Source organism: Protobothrops mucrosquamatus, unplaced genomic scaffold (genome assembly GCF_001527695.2).
Source record: "Protobothrops mucrosquamatus isolate PMUCROS unplaced genomic scaffold, P.Mucros_1.0 scaffold384, whole genome shotgun sequence".
NCBI lineage: Eukaryota > Metazoa > Chordata > Lepidosauria > Squamata > Viperidae > Protobothrops > Protobothrops mucrosquamatus.
In genome coordinates this window covers 868,286-888,070 of record NW_015386716.1, presented here as the reverse complement: position 1 = coordinate 888,070, position 19,785 = coordinate 868,286, and the positions used below count along the sequence as shown (strand labels likewise).

General features: G+C 33.9%; 1 protein-coding gene across 1 annotated transcript in view; it reads right to left on the bottom strand.

The window, feature by feature from the left end:
• Nucleotides 1-19,785, bottom strand: part of PHF3 (PHD finger protein 3) — a 49,449-nt gene that overhangs the window by 21,971 nt on the left and 7,693 nt on the right. Inside the window, exons 2-5 of the mRNA XM_015815907.1 lie at nucleotides 14,519-14,586; nucleotides 13,909-14,177; nucleotides 6,802-6,957; nucleotides 4,712-6,518 (exon numbers count right to left, since the gene is read on the bottom strand). Of these exons, the coding sequence (XP_015671393.1) occupies nucleotides 4,712-6,518; nucleotides 6,802-6,957; nucleotides 13,909-14,152 (2,207 nt within the window). The 5' untranslated portion in view covers nucleotides 14,153-14,177; nucleotides 14,519-14,586. The remainder of the gene's footprint in view (nucleotides 1-4,711; nucleotides 6,519-6,801; nucleotides 6,958-13,908; nucleotides 14,178-14,518; nucleotides 14,587-19,785) is intronic.

Sequence of the window (19,785 nt, the reverse complement as noted above, 5' to 3'; positions counted from 1 at the left end):
ATCCAACATGACAATCAACTGTCTTTAAATAAGCTATTCCAGCAATTACAACTTTTTAAATATGTTTGAGATAGAGCTGCATATAATGGGCTGCAAGAATAACCTTGAGGAAGGAAGAGCCTCAGAAAAGACAAGGGTCAGATAAGAGACATCTGAGTCCAAAGCTGAAATACAATTTGAAAGACTGTTTCAGACATATCTTACTAATATTAGTAAGTATCTGTTAATTAAAGAGTAGCAAGATCTTGCTATTGATCTCATAGCAAATATGCTATTGATTGACCTAATCCATCTCTGACTCATACATATTGCATAAAGGATTAAAAGGGGAAATTCAGCTTGACTAATACTCATATTTACTAGATAATAGCTTATAGATTAAAGTGTCTCATCTCCAAGTTTAAAAACAAAACCAATAAACTAACAAGAAAGACATGATGCTTAAAAAATTTAGTAGGTTTTCAACGCTTTATAAAATGGTAGGCAAAAAACCCCATGAGTCACATCTGAAAGTTTTTTTTTTCAAAACACCATTAGCTTTTTTGTTAAATAGTCATTAGTTTAACAAAGAAAATTAACATGTATTGCTATATAATAAAGTGCAATGTTTCTTACCAAGAGCATTTTTCAACACTTAAGGTAAATAGAAAAAAAAACTCTTTAATGTAGTTTAATTTTTCTACAAAGTAATTTGCACTTATCAGATCTCAGCTTAATGAGGTCTTTAAATCATATTAGTATTTTATTTATTAGAATTTTAAATAGCTTATTGCAATACATTAAAAATGTTTAAAGAATGATGCAGATATAGCAATTATTGTCGCTTGTAGTTACAAAAGTGAACAGAAATAAAATCAAATAATAATAAAAAATAAATTGTCATAATAGAAATGAATGTAAATATAGGTAGTCCTTGATTTATGACAATTCAGCCCAAAATTTCTGTTGCTAAGCCAGAAAGTTAAGTTTCGTCCCGTTTTACGTTTCTTGCCACAATTGTTAAGTGAATCATTGCAGTTGTTAAGTTGCTAACATGGTTGTTAAGGAAATCTGGCTTCCCCATTGAAGGATCCAAAAGAGGACACTGCAACCGTCATAAATATGAACCAGTTGGCAAGCATCCAAATTTTGATCACATGACTGGGGGAATATTGAAAGGTCATTGAACAAATGGTTGTTAAGTCGAGGACTACCTGTAAATAAATCATAATGGTAGAGGTGAATATTAGACATTTGATTAATTCATAAATACTAAGCCATAATGGATTGCTAAATCCATTTAGCCACATATGATGTCAAAAGCAATAAACCCAAATCATATCTTGACATCATATGTGAAACACACTATAGTACTGTGATGGAAACAAAATGAAAAGACAATCCCATATATGTATAGTTAGTAAGAAATGATGCAAATCTAGAATTGTTTGCAATCTAAGTCATTTTTGATTTCAGTTAAAATCAGTGTGAAAGTTTAGCCAAGAGTTAAGTTCTGCTGATTTCCAAAGGCTTGTAACACAAGTAATTTAATATAAAACTTGTTTATTTAGAGGTTATTTAGAACTTTATTTATTAAATTTCCAATCTTAGTGACTCTGGGCAGCTTACCATAGCATAATATACCATATAAATACTTGAATAAAAGCATAACTCAGAATTTACAATTAGCATTATAAACAATAGAAGAAATTGTAGAAGATATGTGCCAGTCAGATTTTTTTTCATAAGTGAACTGTATAAAACATAGTTTTATAACTATATAAAACATAGGTCCCTCAGGTACAATTGTACAACTAGGTATTTCTGTGAAAAAAATACATTGTAATTCATTTTGTCCCATATAATCAAATCAAACAATTTCATATATTATTTACATACGTAAACTATGTAGAATTGAGTCCAATCCAGAAAAATATTTAACTTAAAATAGGTGTGAGTAAACACATTATGAATTAGTTTTAAATTTAGATTCACGCAGTGGAGCAAATAAAACTGAAATGGTCGTTACATGGCCACAAAGTGTTAAGACTCCAAAATTATTGTGAAAGCTTCTTCCATGGCAACTATAAGGTCAACTTCCACTATCCAACTGAATGGATCTGAATTTAGATCCAGTATCTACCGGTAATTTAAAATGTGTGCATCAAAGTGAGAACTGTGGGTAGAACTCAATATGAGGCTTGCAGAGTAACGTTGTCCTTCTTTTAACTGTAGCCTTTTCAAAATTTCTAGAAATGTAGGGAACCTGGGTGTATGGCAGAAAAAAACGAAAAAAATGGATTCCACCAAGAGAAGTGTACTATTTGAAGTCTATCAATGCATATAGCAGTATCTTTTTTATTACATAAGTACTAGTTATAACTTTATGTTATTGGTAATTTACCATTTCTACAAGATAAAAAAAATATTGATTTCTCCATCCCTACTGCAGAAGCAATTATTGCAAATGTCTACTTTTAATATTAATTAAACTCATTCTAATTAGCGTTTTAGTAAGTGTCGGTGGCTTCTGAAATAAAACAAAATCTGGATGGGGATGGTGGAAAATTAGCTTAATAAATAAAAGATTATGGAAACAATTGATTGCAAACCAATTATCAGCCAACAGTATAATATGGCTGCACAGAAAGCTAAAACCATCTTAGCCTACATCAACACAATTTCCAAATTATGAAAAGAAATCATTCCACTCCATCTTGCTTTGCTTACTCTTCATCTTGAATATTCTAATTCTGGGCATTTATACTCTACAGAGGATTCAAAGAAAGGCAACAAAGATTTTCTGATGACTAGAAATTAAACCCTATGGAAAAAAAATTAAAGGAGCTGGGCATGTTTGGAATAGAAAAAAGTAGATATAACAACATTCCACAGAAGGCCAAAATTTATTCTTTCTCAATCCAGATGCAGAAATAATGACTTTAAGTTAACAGGAAGTCAGGTTCCAACTGAACGTCAGAAAAAAAAATCTAATAGTAATAGCAATATAACAGTGGAACCAATTATAAAGACAAGGGGTTGGCTTTCCTTTACAGGATATCTTCAAGCAGAGGCTAGCCTTTCACCTATATGTTAACTTGGTTTGATACAATGAAGAGAGAGGTTGGACTTCATGGCCTTCCAGCTCCATGCTTGCATTCAAAAGGTGTTAGGTGCCAGTAGTGATACGAACTGCATTAATTTACAATAGTCTGAAAACTTCTACTCACTTCAACAGTTCTATTAGTGGAAAGTACCGGATACGTGTCTATAATTTTCAAATAAAACCATTTTAACTATGCTAATACAATATATGAAATTTGTTGTCAAATATTTAGATTAATTCCTCTTGGCAATAGGGCAAGAAAAATAATATTTCAGATGCTATACATCCTTAGTCCCTAGGTGTTTCAAACTATAAATCCCACTGTTTCTAATTAACCATATAGTATAAAGTGTAATGGAATCATTGTCCAGAATATCTAGAACAGCCAAAGTTTGAAAAAGCTGTTATGCAGAATAGTTGGTACATATTTTATTACACACATACATGTTAATGAAATCAGGTTAAAGCATCAAATCTTTTCAAAGGTTTTCAGAAAATCTATCACAGCAAAACTGAGTATTCCTTAAAAAGTATTCAGAATACAACAAGATTCAAATTTTGCTATTAAAGCTAACAATGAGCATTTTAATATTTATAAATAATGCTTGTTATTTTTAATGTTACCAGGAAAAAAATCCATCTCTGGTAGGCAGAGATATGGAATATATATACTGGGAAATATGTATCATAAAATATACTAGATTTAACTTGAAGGTAAATGTACATAGGCAAGGTTTACATATAATGCTAAGTTAAAGCAATCTTTGTTTGGTTTTGGCTTAGAATGAAGACTGAATTCCTCCTAAAAAAAATCTAAGGTTTATTTTTTTGTTACAAATCCAGAATTTGAAACCAAGGATGGTCTGTTGATGGTTTGCAAATCCTGGCTTATTTCAATTGTGACTTATAGTTAGATCTGAATCCTTGCTTATTCCTGGCTTATATTTGTGATCTATTCTGGGTACTAGTAGAATAGGAAAAAAAAAACAGAAGTTGTGAAAAAAGCCATTATTAATTTGTTCGTCTGCAGAAGTGTTGATTTTCAAATCATTTAACAAGCTTTTTTTTTTGCAAACAACCAGAATATAGGGCCATTTTCTTGTATCTATTTCTTCTTTTGCTTCTTCTTTATTATCTTCTTCTTCTTTTTTCATCTTCCTTCACTCCCTTAGTGTAGCTGAAGGACATTCTGACTTACTTCAACAATTCTAGATTTCAGGTTACGAATTGATTAATCTGATTCTATCGTTTATGTTTTAACTTGAAAAAGATAGCCAAAAACCTAAAATTGGGACAGGAATGGATGTGTGACTGAAAAAGATTTCTCTGAAAATCTCTTCATCATTTACAGCCCAAGAGCAATGCTTTTGCAGTCCACCACTGCAACACATTTCTCTCACTTCACCACTTAGCCTCCAATTCTCCTCCTCCCTCCCAAAAAAGCCAAAAATATTGATCCTGTCCTATGATGATATAATTGGCTACAATCAATAATGTAAAGCATTCAGATGAAAAAAAAAATAAAGGAGTCCATCCCCATCAGAAGAAATTCACCTACCCCTGCTCTAAAAAAATGAGAAGCCGATTACAATTTTTTTTGTAAAACCAATGTGTTAAAGCACACACCTGTTGCCATGTGGCTTTCTGCAAAACCCACACTGCTTACTAGGCATCCAGACACTTTTGCTTTCACTGGGAGACAGGAGTTCTGTGCTCTCTCGTTTTACAGTAGAAATATTATCTGGAATGAACAGTGGTGGCTCGTCAACTGAAAGACTTTTACTGCTTCTTCTCTGTCGAGGCTGAAGGTTCTTTTCTAACTTTCTAACTTTGACTTTCTCCTTTTCATCATCTTTTAAATAATCCACAAGTAATGCCATGGAATCTTTTTTTCCTCCTTGTTCCTTAATGCAATTATTTGTTTTAAGGTGATATTTCTGTGGCTGCTTCTGACTCTGTTGTGGCAACTGCCCTTGCTTAGAATTAATTGTTCCCAACATTAAATGTAAACCTTCTTTAGAACCAGCAAGATGGCTGACAGATCTTTCTGTCATTATCTTCCGTACCTGAACTGGTATTTGACCCCGGGGAATATTTTTCTCTACCTCATGGATTTGCTTCTTTAGAGGTATTCCAGAGTCACAGCTCTGAAATCTTATATCTTTATCTGAATGTTGTTTCTTAACTTTAATTTTTTGCTGACAATGCTGAATGTTTCCTTGCTCCTCTATGTGACGTTTCAGGCTTACTGAAGACTGACTACGAGGACTTGGAAGAACATGAATTTTACTGTGTGTGCCCTGGCCTACAGTAGACAATTTCTGTTGTGTGACTGTAGTTTTATTTTGTTTAGTCTTGGTATTTTTGGACTTCGTCTTTTTTAGGTATTTTAATGGAACACCAGAATGCCCAACTTCCCGCAATCCTGAAATTTCAAGCTCTCCCATGTTTATACTTTCAGGCTCTTGATATATTGTTTGGGTTGGAATGTGTTGAACAATACTATCTTCCAAAGTACTTGCTTCTAATTTGATAGAATTTGTACCATCATCTTTTAAATCAGTCTGTTCAAATTCCATGCTATTTAAAGGAAGATCATCTTTCAAATCACCTTTTTTCAGGTTATCTGAATGTTCTTGCTTGTCTTCTTTTTGCAAGTTAGCATTATGAGCAATGTCATCACTAGCCTTTAAACCTAAGTTGCATTCAGCCTTTCCATCCACAAAATTAGACTGAACTATAAGATCTTCCTGAATTTCACTTGAATTTTCACAGGTTTTGGAAATAAGCAGAGTACCACTCATTCCAGTTTCCTTGCTTTGATCTTCTATTTCAATTCTATTCTGTTCTTCCTCAGTCTTATGGTTTGCCTTTTCTGCTGAAGATATTTCAGATGTGTATTTCGTAACTTCATCACCTTCATCTTTAAGGTTATTGCTATTCGTAACGGTGTCAGCCTCCACAAAAGCAGATGACGCTGATTCTGTTCCAATGGTAGTACCATAACTTTCTGTAACAGCCTGTGCTCCATTTTCCATTTCTTTACATAAGGTAATAGAACCTGACAAATTAGAAGAATTTCCTGTTTCAAGAGATACTTTGACTTTTGCCTGACTGGAAATTTCATGCTCATTATCTGCTTCATTGCTTTCTGATTCTGCACAAGATGGAACCCATTCTGAAGTGCCTGAAGATGATGGTGGGATGTCTTTTGTTTCTTCTAACTGGGAACTGTCGTTACAGCTTGGCTCAATCTTTTTAAAATCCTCTTCTGCATTATTGTTCTTATTATCCTGTTTAGCCTGTCCTTTATCATGTTGTTTCAGTCCTCCCTTCTGGGCAGGTCCAGACTTTACAGTTTTCTTCGTGGGAACAGAAGGTGAAGAATTTGAACGTTTAGCTAGTGTGCTCTGCCGCAGACTTCGTACTGGATCTATTTAAAAAATTATATTGATGTTATTTATACCAATAAAAAACAACATACATTAAAAACAGATTTATTTATATATAGTTTAACACAATAAATGCAAAAGTAAGTAAGCTTATCCTCAACATCTATTCAGGTCAAGTGGGTTATAGATTGTCTGTTCATCAAATTATAAGCACTTTTATTTCAAACAAACACTAAGTTATATTCTTTAAGTGGTTTGATCATGGAAACAGGAACTCTACAAAATACATAGCTTTTAATGTGTATTTTTATTATAAAAAACTACCTTGGTTCATTAAACGTGGAGACTTTCTTGGTGATTTGGTTGAAGTTCCATCCATTTGGTCCCTCAATTTCCTGTTGGATGACAGATCACCTTCATCAATGGTACTGTGGGCAGTTTCCTTAACTCTGTCATCCATAATATCATCAAGTCCGACAGCTAAAAAAAAACGGGAAAAAAACACAACAATCCTAAATCTTAAAAAGATTTTTATTAAGTCTATAATGTCATGAAAGATGTGAAACATAAAGAAAGCAATGGCAATCGGGAAGGGGTAGGATGGAGGGGGCGGGAGTAGAGAAGAAAGAGATAAATAAGATTAAATGCATGTGTAGGAAATGAGATGTACAAGTTTCCCAAAAGGCAGATAAAACAAGTGGTCATCCAGAGCAGTATTATTTCTCATACATGGTCCTTGAGAAAGAGTCATAGCCATTTTTAGTGGACTCACATTTTATTGATTTGCCACAGGAAGTTCTCAGTCCTTAAAGGATCAGCTGTCCCCTCACTGTCCCTTCCCACCTAAGAGAAAGAGAATTTAATAATGGAAAGAGCTGATCCAAAAGTGACAATTTCCTTTATCTATATAATTTTAATAGTTTCTTTTTAGATGCTAAATGTAGAACATGATAGTCTGGCAACTATTAATAAGTGTTTCAATTGCTAAACATCTAGCCAAAATCTAAGGGCTACAGTATAAGATTGCAATTTTATGTACATCTCATTAAACACAATGAGATTTATTTCCATGCAAACATACTTCTTAGAATTTGTTACTTTATATTAAAAATAGTGTATGCAGGTATGTATGTATCTATATATTAATTTACTTATTTTACGAGATGTTGCAGAATACATTCAATAAATGAAAACCTACTAGAAATGTCTATGTTCAGAAAATAGTAATTACTATATTGATTTTCCATTACAAAACTCATTTCCTTTCATTCAAAATATCTGATAATGGGTGTTGATTCAATTCAGAGATTTACTTCCCTGTCACTGACATAGAAATTATTTAATACTAACCAAGAAGAATTTAAAATTTACATTATTAAAAAATAAATGCAAATATATAAAATAAATATTAGCAAAAAAAGAGTATTTTCTTCCAAAGCTGTGCAATGACTTTGAACAAGGGTGTCTCAAAGTACATAGGAGTGGAGATGAAGCTCATTCTTTGAATTATTAAGGGGTGCTGACATGGCTGCTTTGGAAGCTGTTCCTAGCAAAGAGGCTGTGCATATATTTCTTTCAAAGAAGTTTCAGAGCCCTACTCATGGCAGATGGTTGTCCAGGCTCTGCTTTAAAATTTCTAATAAAATTAGCTTGCTCTTCTGGTTATTAGTTACAACAGCCATGGGTTACTTCTGCTGCCACTTAAAAATCTTAGTTAATGATAGATCAAAATGTAGTCTTTCATAATAACCCCATTAAAATTCAATTTCCATAATTATCACATCCAAGATTTGTTTCATCTGGAAATATAAGGATTCACTCTCTCTTTTTATGAAAGACAATAATGAGAAATTAAAATATTATAGGACCCTAAAGTTAACCCTAATGCACCCCATTCCAAACTTCCACCTAGTCTGATGAAAAGACACCAGTGAGCACCTACTCTTAGTTTCCTAACAAGTACAAATCTACCTAACATTATACGATATGGATTTGAAGGGAAATTAAGAGAAATGTACAAAAAGCAATAAGAACTATCAATAAGATACAATCCAATTAAAAAGCTAACAACAAAACAAATATAATATAGTTTAACAAGGGTCTGTTAGGGATCATGTCTTCAGATGAGGATTGATTGCTTTATAGGTTGTCTCCATTACAAAGTAACTCTACGTGAAAACAATAATAAAAACAATAGAAATAATAAATACATAACATTACATCACTATATATCAGAGAGTATGTCCAACAAAATGGATTAAACATCAGGATAGATTTACCAAAGAATTAACTGTTACACTTCAGAGCATGCTGGAACTTTATAAATGCCAACAGTGTTGGAACCATCCAAATCTCAGGAAGAACACTATTCCACAAGGCAGACATAACTACAAAGAAGACCTTCTAGGTCCCCTAAGGTGACAATGCCTTAGAGCTAGGACATAAGAGTACACTAATTGTAGCTGAACTTATCAGTTAGACAGAAAAGATAGGAGTAAGAAAGTACTGAAGATAAACCAATGTAAGGCTTTATAGGGACAACCAACATGTTAGATAGTTGAAACATTTCTGATAACCAGTTCAGTTTATGGACCAGAGATGTTAAATGGTAAAATGAGGGACCTCTTAACTGCTTGTGCAGCCATGTTCTGGAATAACTGTAGTTTCCAGATGGTCTTCAAAGGTAGCTCTATGTTGGCTTCATTGCAATAGTTGAAGTAGAAGGTAAATAGGCTATAAGTGACTGTGAGATCATCCTGATCCATAGTTGGTACACAGGATATATTTGACCAAGGGTTTCATATACAAAGTTTTACATGACTTCCCCAATCCCCACTCCATTGGAGTTCATGGGATTTACTCCTGGTGGAAGTTTTGAATCCCACACTAAGATCTGCAGCTACATAATTCTGAAATCTCAAATAGGATGAAACTGGTCACATATGGCCAACATAAGTAAAAAGTGACAAGCCACTTTTGAAAAACCTTGCCAAGAAAATTGCAGGTAACTAGACCATTCAGTCACCAGAAGTCAAAAACTGAATTGAAGGCATGCACACATATATGTACACACATAAAAACACACGCCAAAAAAGGAATTAAAATGAATACTGTAGCTAGTTACTTCCCTGGGATAAATACTTTTGGACAAGTAACTTCTGAAGCCCAATGATTAAGCTTTTCAGTATCATATAAATATATGTACATTACTAAAATCTTGAGTAAACGTATATGTCTTATATAATTACAGCAGACTGAATTTGACACTCCTGATTTCTCACCATAAGCCTATTCAGAATGCATTACCAATAACACTAGCTGTCATCTATTATTGTATACATCTTAATGCTTCTTAAGATAGAAATGATTTAAAATGGAAACAAATGCAATCAATCTTCCAAAAAATAGACTTCATCATTTTTGAGCCATTTCAACCAATTAATATTAAAATATCATATATATTTATTATGCTACAATGAAGAAATAGCAAAATGATTAAGGCAGCAAAGCAAAACAGAGATAAATAAGAACCAACTGTATTCAAAAAAGACTATAAATTTCTGCATATGTAAATGATAACTCTGAAATTCAAGTTGTAGTAGAGGTAAAAAAATTGGATCTATTGACCTTGCTAAGGAAAAAACTCGATTTGCTTCCTCTATTCCTGGATTTCTTGCATTCTAATCTGATAAATATAAATATAACTTAGAAATTGCCTGTCATTGCCTTCCTTGCCTTTGAATTTTATTGTTTAAGGCTGTAGATAGAGAATCAGTGTGGCATAGTGGTTCAAGCGCTGGAATGGAACCAGGAAGATCTACATTCTATCCACTCTCTCCCAGGAAAATTCACTGATAATTTTAGGCCAGACATTCTCTTTCAGCTCAACCTGTCCCACAGGTTTATTGTTGTTGTAAAATAAAACATAATGTGGTAAAGCTATGAATGTTGCCTTAAGCTCCTAAATGAAAAGGTAGGCCATAAATTGAATCAATAAATAAACATTCCACTTTTATTAACCTTGCATTAGCCACTCTGGAAGGATTTTAGGATGAAAGAGTATAAACAGTCTATTAGATATGTATGTACACTTCATATTATATGCATGAATATGTAATACAACAAAATAAACACAACAATTTTGAAACAATCAAATGAAGGACAAGCACTTAATGATAGAAAAACTATAAAAATGCATGATTTTCATCTACCTGAAAAGTAACTGCAGAAAAGGGAACATAGGCATGACTCACAACCAACTTTATGCAGATTCTAAATTAGCTTATTAGTGTTATTCTTAGTAGCAAATGAACAAACCGCAAAATAGAACTGCTGATAAATTACTTGATAATAGCCTATTTATTATCATATTTTCTCCCCCAAGTAAAAGATAAACACAATTATATTTCAAGAGAAAAGACAGAAGTATTAGTGAAGTGGAACCTATAATGTTCAGTTAAAAGAAATTTTAATATTCAGTTAAAATTCTTTCAATAAATTCTTATTTTAAATCACTGCAATATAAAAGATCAAACCACATCATTTAAAATAACAAAAAGAAATGTTATTCAAATAAAGAAAATTTGGAAAAGCAAAAAAAAAAAACCTATCAAGTGCAAACAATTAAGGTAAGCCAGAAAGAACTAGATAGAAAGAGCAAAAAAAAATAAAAAATCCCTCAGACTGATTCACTTCCAATCCTCTTTTAACACTGATTTTTCAAATGGTATCTGAATTCTAGGAAGGACAGAGTATTTCTCAGGAACTAAAATATATGGTTGGGCTAATTTCTGCTTGAAATCTTGGAGACACTTGGGCAGTCAGTGTTAATACTGTGTTAAATAAGCCAATGGTCTGATCTAACATAAAACAACTTTTTCCATGCAGTAGGAATATCCATCACATTTAATAAGACCTCTCAAAATCTTTATCTAAAAATAAATTATAATTTATTATAATTATAATTTCTTTTGGAAAGTCTCCTTAGTTTCAAAAATAATTTTGAAATGCAATGGAAGGTATTGCTGTTTAAGAAAAACTTTTCATTGGGCAGTTATACTACTAGGAGCTGAGAAGAAATGTTAAGAAAGGAACGGAGAACAACTTAAGCAAAAGCAGAAGAGTCAGTGGGAGAATTCCTTTATGTCCTGATATAGTATCCCTTATTATGCTTCCTCACGAGTCATTAATGAGGCAAATATCTAAAGTCCTAATGATTACAGGTAAATATATTCCTTTCAAATTAATATTAACACTATTATTTTGGATGGGACACTGTCTTCTATACAATTATGTTTTATTTTTTATTATTTCTTTATTATAAAATAGTCATTTAAGGAAAAGCTGAAATATTTACCAATTCTGCAGGTAATGCTAGTTTTTCAATGGTTACTGCAACGCTCATACAATGTTTGGGACCTTCTTGGTATTTATTTATTTAATATAAGATGCAAATTCTTTTACATTTCTCTTCAGTTTCAAAATGAGGTGTGTCATGAGGAAATGGCCACTCCTGCTTTGAGAATTCAGATCATAGGAACAAATAGCTAGTTGGAAGAATCACTGAATCACGACCAACTTTCTAATCTCTTACAATACTCTACCTTGTTCATTCAGTTTGAATAAATAACAAAAACTAAAATACAGTAAGAAATATTTGTTTTTGCTTCAACGTAATAGTTCATAGTTAATTGTATGTAACATATTGTGCATACTTTGAGCATCTATACTCATGTCCCCTTCCTCAAGAGAGCTTTAAAATTCAACAGAAAACTTAGAACTTTAGCTGAAGACACACCAGACAGCTATACTCATCTCAAACACTCAAAAATTTAAGTCACTACCAGTCTATTCTTGATAATCAACCAATTTAACATACAAGTCTTTATTACAAAATAAAATAAAATAGAATTACCAAAATTGCCATTGTTAATAAAAAAAATTAAGTGACTATTATTTTCCAATAGTATTTATTCTAAAAGTTCTATGGTTTCAGCACAATTTATTTTTAAGAGCATTTTAGCATAACTTTATGTACTGCTACATTAACTTACTATTACATCTCCTTAGTGGTCACTGTAGAAAACTGGGACTAAAATAATTATCAGTGCTAGCCATTCAGTGTAGAATTCATCAGAGAATTCAAAATATAGATCCTGCTATTTTCAAGAAAATGATAATTTAAATCTATCCTAGATTCAGGATAGCAACTTTTTTTCTAGATTCAATTACCCCAATCCTACAAAATTTTATTCAGAAATAAATATAATAATGTTCAATCATGTCCCTTCCTAGAAATGTTATACATGGATGGCATTCTTAACTATTAGCAAGCTGAAATAATTAACTGTATTACCACAGATAAGGATTGACTTAAGCTTCTTTTTAGAAAAAGTCTATCACATCTTTAAAATCATTTCTTTCCTTGGCTTAAGATTCAGATGAATGCTCATACTGTTTCATAATCAACCTCTTCTACATTTCAAATTATATGTATTGTAATGATTAATTTTTCCTATTTTTTCAAGAAACAAAAAGAGACTAAGATTTGACAAGCCATAGCAATGACATGGGATGAAGGACACACAATAGCTAGAAAGACAGAGGAGAAATGATACAGAATGTTTAAGAGTTGTGACACATGCCAATTTAAATTGTTTATAACATCTAAGGATCAATATTGAAACTCATACATGACCACATATCAAGCAATGTCCTATTCATTTCTTACAGACGGTCAGTATACCCATTTTATATTGAAAGCTATTCAGCAAAAAAAAAAAAAACACTCTGATTAAGAGGATCAGTTTATAGCATAAAGTTCTAAAGGTCATCTTGAAAAACCTTCTGTGCTAAGGTACAATATACAAGAATGAAATTCCCTTAAAAAAAGTATGTCCAAAGTTACATCCTATTCTACAGCACTATAACCCATTAGGTCTGCAGAATGGTCTTTACAACTGATCAAAATCGAATTCCCCACTGCTTTTGATGCCCCCCCCCCAATCTCTCTGCAGAATGAAGATCTATCTAGACTCAGATCTGTGAAGGACCAAGGAAAACTTCTATTGTAGAAGTGGAACTCTGCTAATATTATATATACTTTCTCAGCTTTTTAAAAATTCCACAGATTCTTTAGTTATAATAGAATATATTATATTAGAATGTGTTTTAAAATGAAGGGTAGAGTACTAGGCACACCCGTGTCTTCATAGAAAAAATAGCCTGTAGCACCATGCCTCTCTCCATTATTCCTTTTAAAGCTTCTTAAATAGAATTTTCAAGTGAATTCAGGGACAACTAGCAATTTAATGTTTTGCTCTATGCTATAAAGCAGAGCAGAAAGAAAAATGTATTTGCAAACCAAAAAAGGGGAAAACACTACAATACTGCCCTATTTAAAAGTGTAGACTTGAAAATATTAAGAGTTACCTGTAGAACAAGGCATCTGGAAATTGGGATCAGTGCTATCCAAAACAGGCAAACAGAACTGAGCACTTGCAGATCCTAGCATAGGGTCCTTATCACTGAGCATGTTCTTCAGCGAATCCTCTAAGACATTTTGACTTGTACTAAAATCCTCACAGACTTCATTGTCCAGGTTGGATCCTAGAAATAGGGCATCATCTAAGTGTTCAGTAGGAATTAAATGATTAAATGTATCAACTATATCCATGAAGGCTCCTGTGTGTCTTTAATCCCTATAGAAAGACAAGAAAAATACCATAAGAAAAATAAACTGTGGATTAGAAAATATCTAGAAATATCAAATCTGATGTGGCTTTTCACTGTCTTATTCTTACTATAAATTGTTTCTATTTGTTAAATTAATTTTTTTTTAAAAAATTTCAACAACAAGAAATTTATTCATTTATTTTTAGATTTGATGAATTGCAAATTAAAGGCCAAACTAGAGATTTAGGAACTCCAGTCACTATTTCTCAATTGCAAAGCTGCCAAAATGAAAGAAACGGGAGGCAGGGATGTATATTTACCCCTGAGAAAAAGTAATGTTAAGAGTTCAGAATGCATTCTACTCAACTGTTTTTGCATTGCAACATCCTCCGCGTCCTATTTTCTACCAAGCAAACTTCCCATACATGGAATTTCCTGTAACAATGGGAAAAGTAAATGAGGAATGAAAATGGAAAATAGCTTATAAAGGAAAAGCAGAATATTACAAATTATCCACTATTTCCATCCCTGGGCAGGGATGCCCAGACTCACGCTTGCTATGGCAAAATCCATCAGCCATGCATCACATTAAAAAGTGATGAAATGGAACATTATTTTTAAAGTTACACCATATCAGATAATCAGATAATAATTTTCAATTGTTACTGAAATAGAATGAGTTGAATATTAACTGAATTTCAGTTAATTTTAACTGCATATTGGCTAAATGTTCTGCAGTGAGAATCGCTTTAGTCCATGTCAACTGCCACTGTAAAATATCAGCCATCTTTTAACAAATAAAGAGGGAAGGAAATTGTTCCATGATTTTTCTACAACTGTTAAACATAACTGATTAAAGTATAACTGAAAGCAGAGGCTTTCGTTTAGGACTAATGGACAGGCAACTCAGTTTTTATATATGTCAATGATTGAGATGGACATCCATAGAAATTGAACAAGTAAATAAATAAACAAAATATGACAATTGCACCAATATTATTATATTTGCAAAAATGAAAGGGTTGGTGAAGATGATAGAACTTGAGGAGGTGGCTATATTAACTTTTTTGATCAGAAAAAGATAGTATCTATATTTATGGCAGATTGGAAACCCCTTATAGATTTTTTCATGGAAAAGAAAAAAATGCACTTGTGGTTTTGATTAGAAAAAAATAAATAGAGAAAAGTGAGTTTTTGTTATTATACAGTAAGAGATAATTTTGTGATCATACTTATATTTTCTGCAGAGGAAATCGGATGTTTTTCTATGTCTTTTTAATCTCTCTCACTGCACTTTTGTGCAGTCATGGGCTACTTCACAATGATTTATTTTATTAAAAAAATGTTGGCTGAATTCACACATTATGAACATTATCCTATAGTTTACTATTGCAAATCAGTGTCTTTTAAACCACAAATGAGTTCTCAGATTAGTCTGGGGCCACTGAACCAAACTGGCTTTTTTCATTTATTCATTCATTCATTCCCTCCTAAATTATGGCAGACTTGAACTGTGGAATCCTTCGTAAATCTGAGCTTGTTTGTAATGTCATCAGTGCTGGTGAGTGTGTGTGGTTTGCTCACTGTTTATGTACAGTAGCTTGCCCTGCCAGTGTTGGAGTGTGTGATTTACGTACTCCATGATAATTCCTTAATTAGGGTATTGTTTTCTGCTTGATTGTTTGTCAGGTGTTAATCCTTGCCTATCTGGCTGTTGGCTGCTGGAGAAGATGTGTTCTGGTCTTTTTGTATGCTTCTAAGCATTTTTACTGGGTTTTTTTTAATGGTGTGTGGGAATGAGTTTGGGGGAAATATGGAAGAAAAACAATCAGTCAATAGAGGCAGCATCACCCAATAGCTAATCGTCTGAGGAAGCCACTTAGAAAGGATCCACTTTAATCGATCAAGCAATTAAGAATAGTGATGGAAAACGTCATACTTCAGACTTGCAAGATTCTTTAATATAGCCTTACAATAAAGTAGATTTAGCTCATCTAGTCACGTTTGTTATTTGGCTTATTTGGAGGTCTGACATCAATCTTGCAAGTCTCCTACTGTTTTCCAAAGAGGAGTTTCAAGAATCACCTCTGATGCTCAAGGAACCTAGTTAACCGCTAAACACCTGACAAGGAAGAACAACAGCCAATCTGAAGAGAAAGGAGAGAGAGCCTGTACAGTTGGTGACAAAAATGTGAACAAAGTAACAATTAGAGACCATTATCTACTCCTGCTTATCTCACATCTATTAGATCAGCTACAAAAAGCACACTTTACAAAACTAGAATTGAGAAATGCTTACAAGCTAATCAGAATGGAAGAAAGGACATGAATATTTATAATAACCTTTGATATAAGATAAGGAAAATTTGAACATACAGTAATGCCTCATGGCCTGGTTAATTGTGGAATGATTTTTCTAGATTCATGAATGACAATTTTTCAGACATTTTAGACAAATACGTTGTCATCTATGTAGATGACATCTTAGTTTGTTCCAAAATACCTCCTTTCATATAACTCAAGTCAGAAATGTACTGCAAAAATATGGGAAACTAAACCTGTAAAATTAGAAAAATGTGTATTTGATCTGACTCAACTGGACTATCTGTGATACAGAATATCTATAGAAGAAATACAGATGGATCCAGCAAAGGCACAGTTTGTTCTATCATAGGGCGGGTATGCATGCATACACACACAGAGAAATACAAAAGATGTGCAGTGCTTCCTAGGCTTTGCTTACTTCTACAGAAAATTTCTAATTTTGCTAGACTTGTAAAACCACTATAGCAGCTACTGAAAAAGGATCAGCAATTCTCCTGGTTAACCCAAGAGCAAGCAGTATTTTAAGAGAAATAACTGTCAATCACTGCACCTCCCAGCAACAATACTGCACAATCCCAGCAATAATACTGCAGCCAAGCAACTTTGAGTCCCACTGTAATGCAGATCAACTCAAGGCTGGGAACAGGAAGGCAACAGTGATCTCTTTGATCCAATTAAGCACAATAGCTGCGGGGTACATATGCCACCGTGAAAGGTGAAATGGTACCTTGCTGGGCTTCCTTGAGTTCATGCATCCAGATATAAACTCAAGGAAGCCCAACAAGTCACGTTTCCCTTTTCATAGTGGTGGGAGGGTAGCTATTGCACAATGGACATTTATATGTGCCTCATCCCCCAGGGGGAAAAGGAGTAAGTAGTACAAGACAGCAGGACATGGAGGAACATTCAGAACCCAACAAAGATCCCTCAGAGAATTTGGGTGGCCCTGCATCCACAGAGAAATTAAAGATTATGAGTCCTCTTGTCAAGTTTGTCGGAGAGCAAAACCAATCCCCAACCAGCTGGATTGTTGCAATCAATGAACATGCCTTCCCCCAAAACCCTGGGAGACTTTTTCACTAGATTTCATCACCAATCTTCCTCCAGTGTGGGGTATACTACCAAGCTGGTAGGTAGTAATGGATTTATTTACCAAAATGGCTAATTTAATTCCTTGCAAGGGCTTCCTAATGTCCCAAGAAATGGCTCAGGTTCTTTGGGATCATGTCTTTAGATATAGAGAATTAGTCAATCACGTGAGAAGACAGAGGAAGTCAATTCACTTCCAAATTCTGGAAGGCCCCCTTGCAATTATTAAATATTGAAAGTCATATCGTCCATCATTCATCTGATTTCCAACAGAGAAGGTGAGGTTAAGCAGCTATTACAGCAGTATTTAAAATGCTGCATTTCTTATCAGCAAGACTGATCTCATATCTTTTGCTGAGTTTGCTTAGAACAATGCTGCAGACTCCTCTATTGGTATGTCTCCATTTGACACGGGTCTTACCAACAAACAGACAAAGTGCCGTACCTCATGCCACATATTTCCTGCAACCCAAAGCTTCTTAAAAGAATGACTCAACCTGGGAAAGAAATCTCATACAAAAAAGCAGCAAATACACAAGAAGGGGTTAGAATTCAAGGAGATGTGATGCAGCTTTCTACAAAATTATTAAATTCCAGGAGACTTTCCATGAAATTGGGCTCAAAATAGTTACTGATCCTTTCCCAGTAACTAATCAAATCAATCCAGTACATTTAGCTTGCAGTTGCCATCACAATGAAAGTTTTCTCTGAATTCCATCAATCACTGTTTGCGAAAGAGCCGCCCCCCCCCACTGAACTCAACACTCCTGTCTCCCATTCTAGCAGAGGGGAGAGTATGAGGTGGAAGTAGTATTAGCCTTTACATGCAGAGGAAGCAGGCTGAGTACTAAATTCATTGGAAAAACTACCCAGACTCAGAAAGAACATGGGAGGTAACAATAGAACAGCAACATTGATATATTGTTTTCACAATCAATACATCAATAAATCCCACCATAAGAAGCTTCTGGCCTTGCAGGAACCAGGTGCTGACCATGATGAGCTGGAGGAACTCTGAGGAGGAAGTTTTGAGTATCAAGAGACTAAGTAGAGGAAAATAATTCAGTTCCTTTCTTGTCAGGCATACAAGACATGGGGGGGGGGGGAAAGGAATCACTAGATTCCCAAGGGGGGGGTGACTGCCACTTAACGAGATGATTTATGAAATGCCTTGTGTACATGCGCTAAGTTGCCAGAAGAGGAAAGCAATATAGCTATTTTTCATTCTCACAATCCACAACTTATTTATCTGGGAACTTGGGAGGGGAGGTTGTGTCTGAAGGGGAAAGTGATACAATGGAATGTGGGAATAACCTGGGGGAAAGGGTAAACACAGGAAACAATCGGACAAAAAAGGAAGAAACCCCCAGTGGCTTAATTGTTAGAAGAAGAAACTGAGAAAAGACCTGCCCTGATGAATCAAGCAGTTAAAAGGGGAGGCAGGAAGTTTTGTACTTTCAGATTTGCAAGATTCTGTTACTGTAGCTGTAGCCCTGGTTTGCCAGGGAAGGCTGACAGTACCTGAATCCAAATAAGTAGTCAGCTATCCAGTATGCATTGCAGAACAATATTCTCCAGAAAGCCATCAAATATAACACATTGCTAATGAGTTAGAATTTTTTTTCAGCCTAAGAAGCAACATTTAAAACAACAGGACATGCCACAGAAATCCAAGAATCTATAAAGCAGAAAACATACCACATAGCAACATAATCAGAACCAATTTTAAATAGGGACAATTTTAATGATTTTAATAAGACACAGCTATAAATATTTGGTTTTTAATTGGCTTTTATAGGGGAAATGTTTTGTGTTGTTTTAATATGCTGTGAGCCGCCCTGAGTCCCGTGGGGAGAAGGGCGGCATATAAGTTAATGGAAATAAATAAATAAATAAATAAAATAAAACTTGAACCAGAGGTCAGAGAAGCACTCAAAAATCTAAAGAAAGACCAAACCACAGTTATCATGGACAGAACACAATGGACAAAAAACCCTAAATAATTATTAAAGAACAAAAAAAATTACATGCCATCTAATATACCCCATCAATACAGAAACTGGACAACTTGATCAAGAAAACCCTCAATGATCTAAGATCAAATTAGAATAGTGATGGATGAAATGCAGTAGATCCATCCTCCCACACTTGGAAGTGCCCAAACAAAAATAAGCTTGACATGCTTCTTTGTCCAAATGTATCATTACGGATATCCCAGCA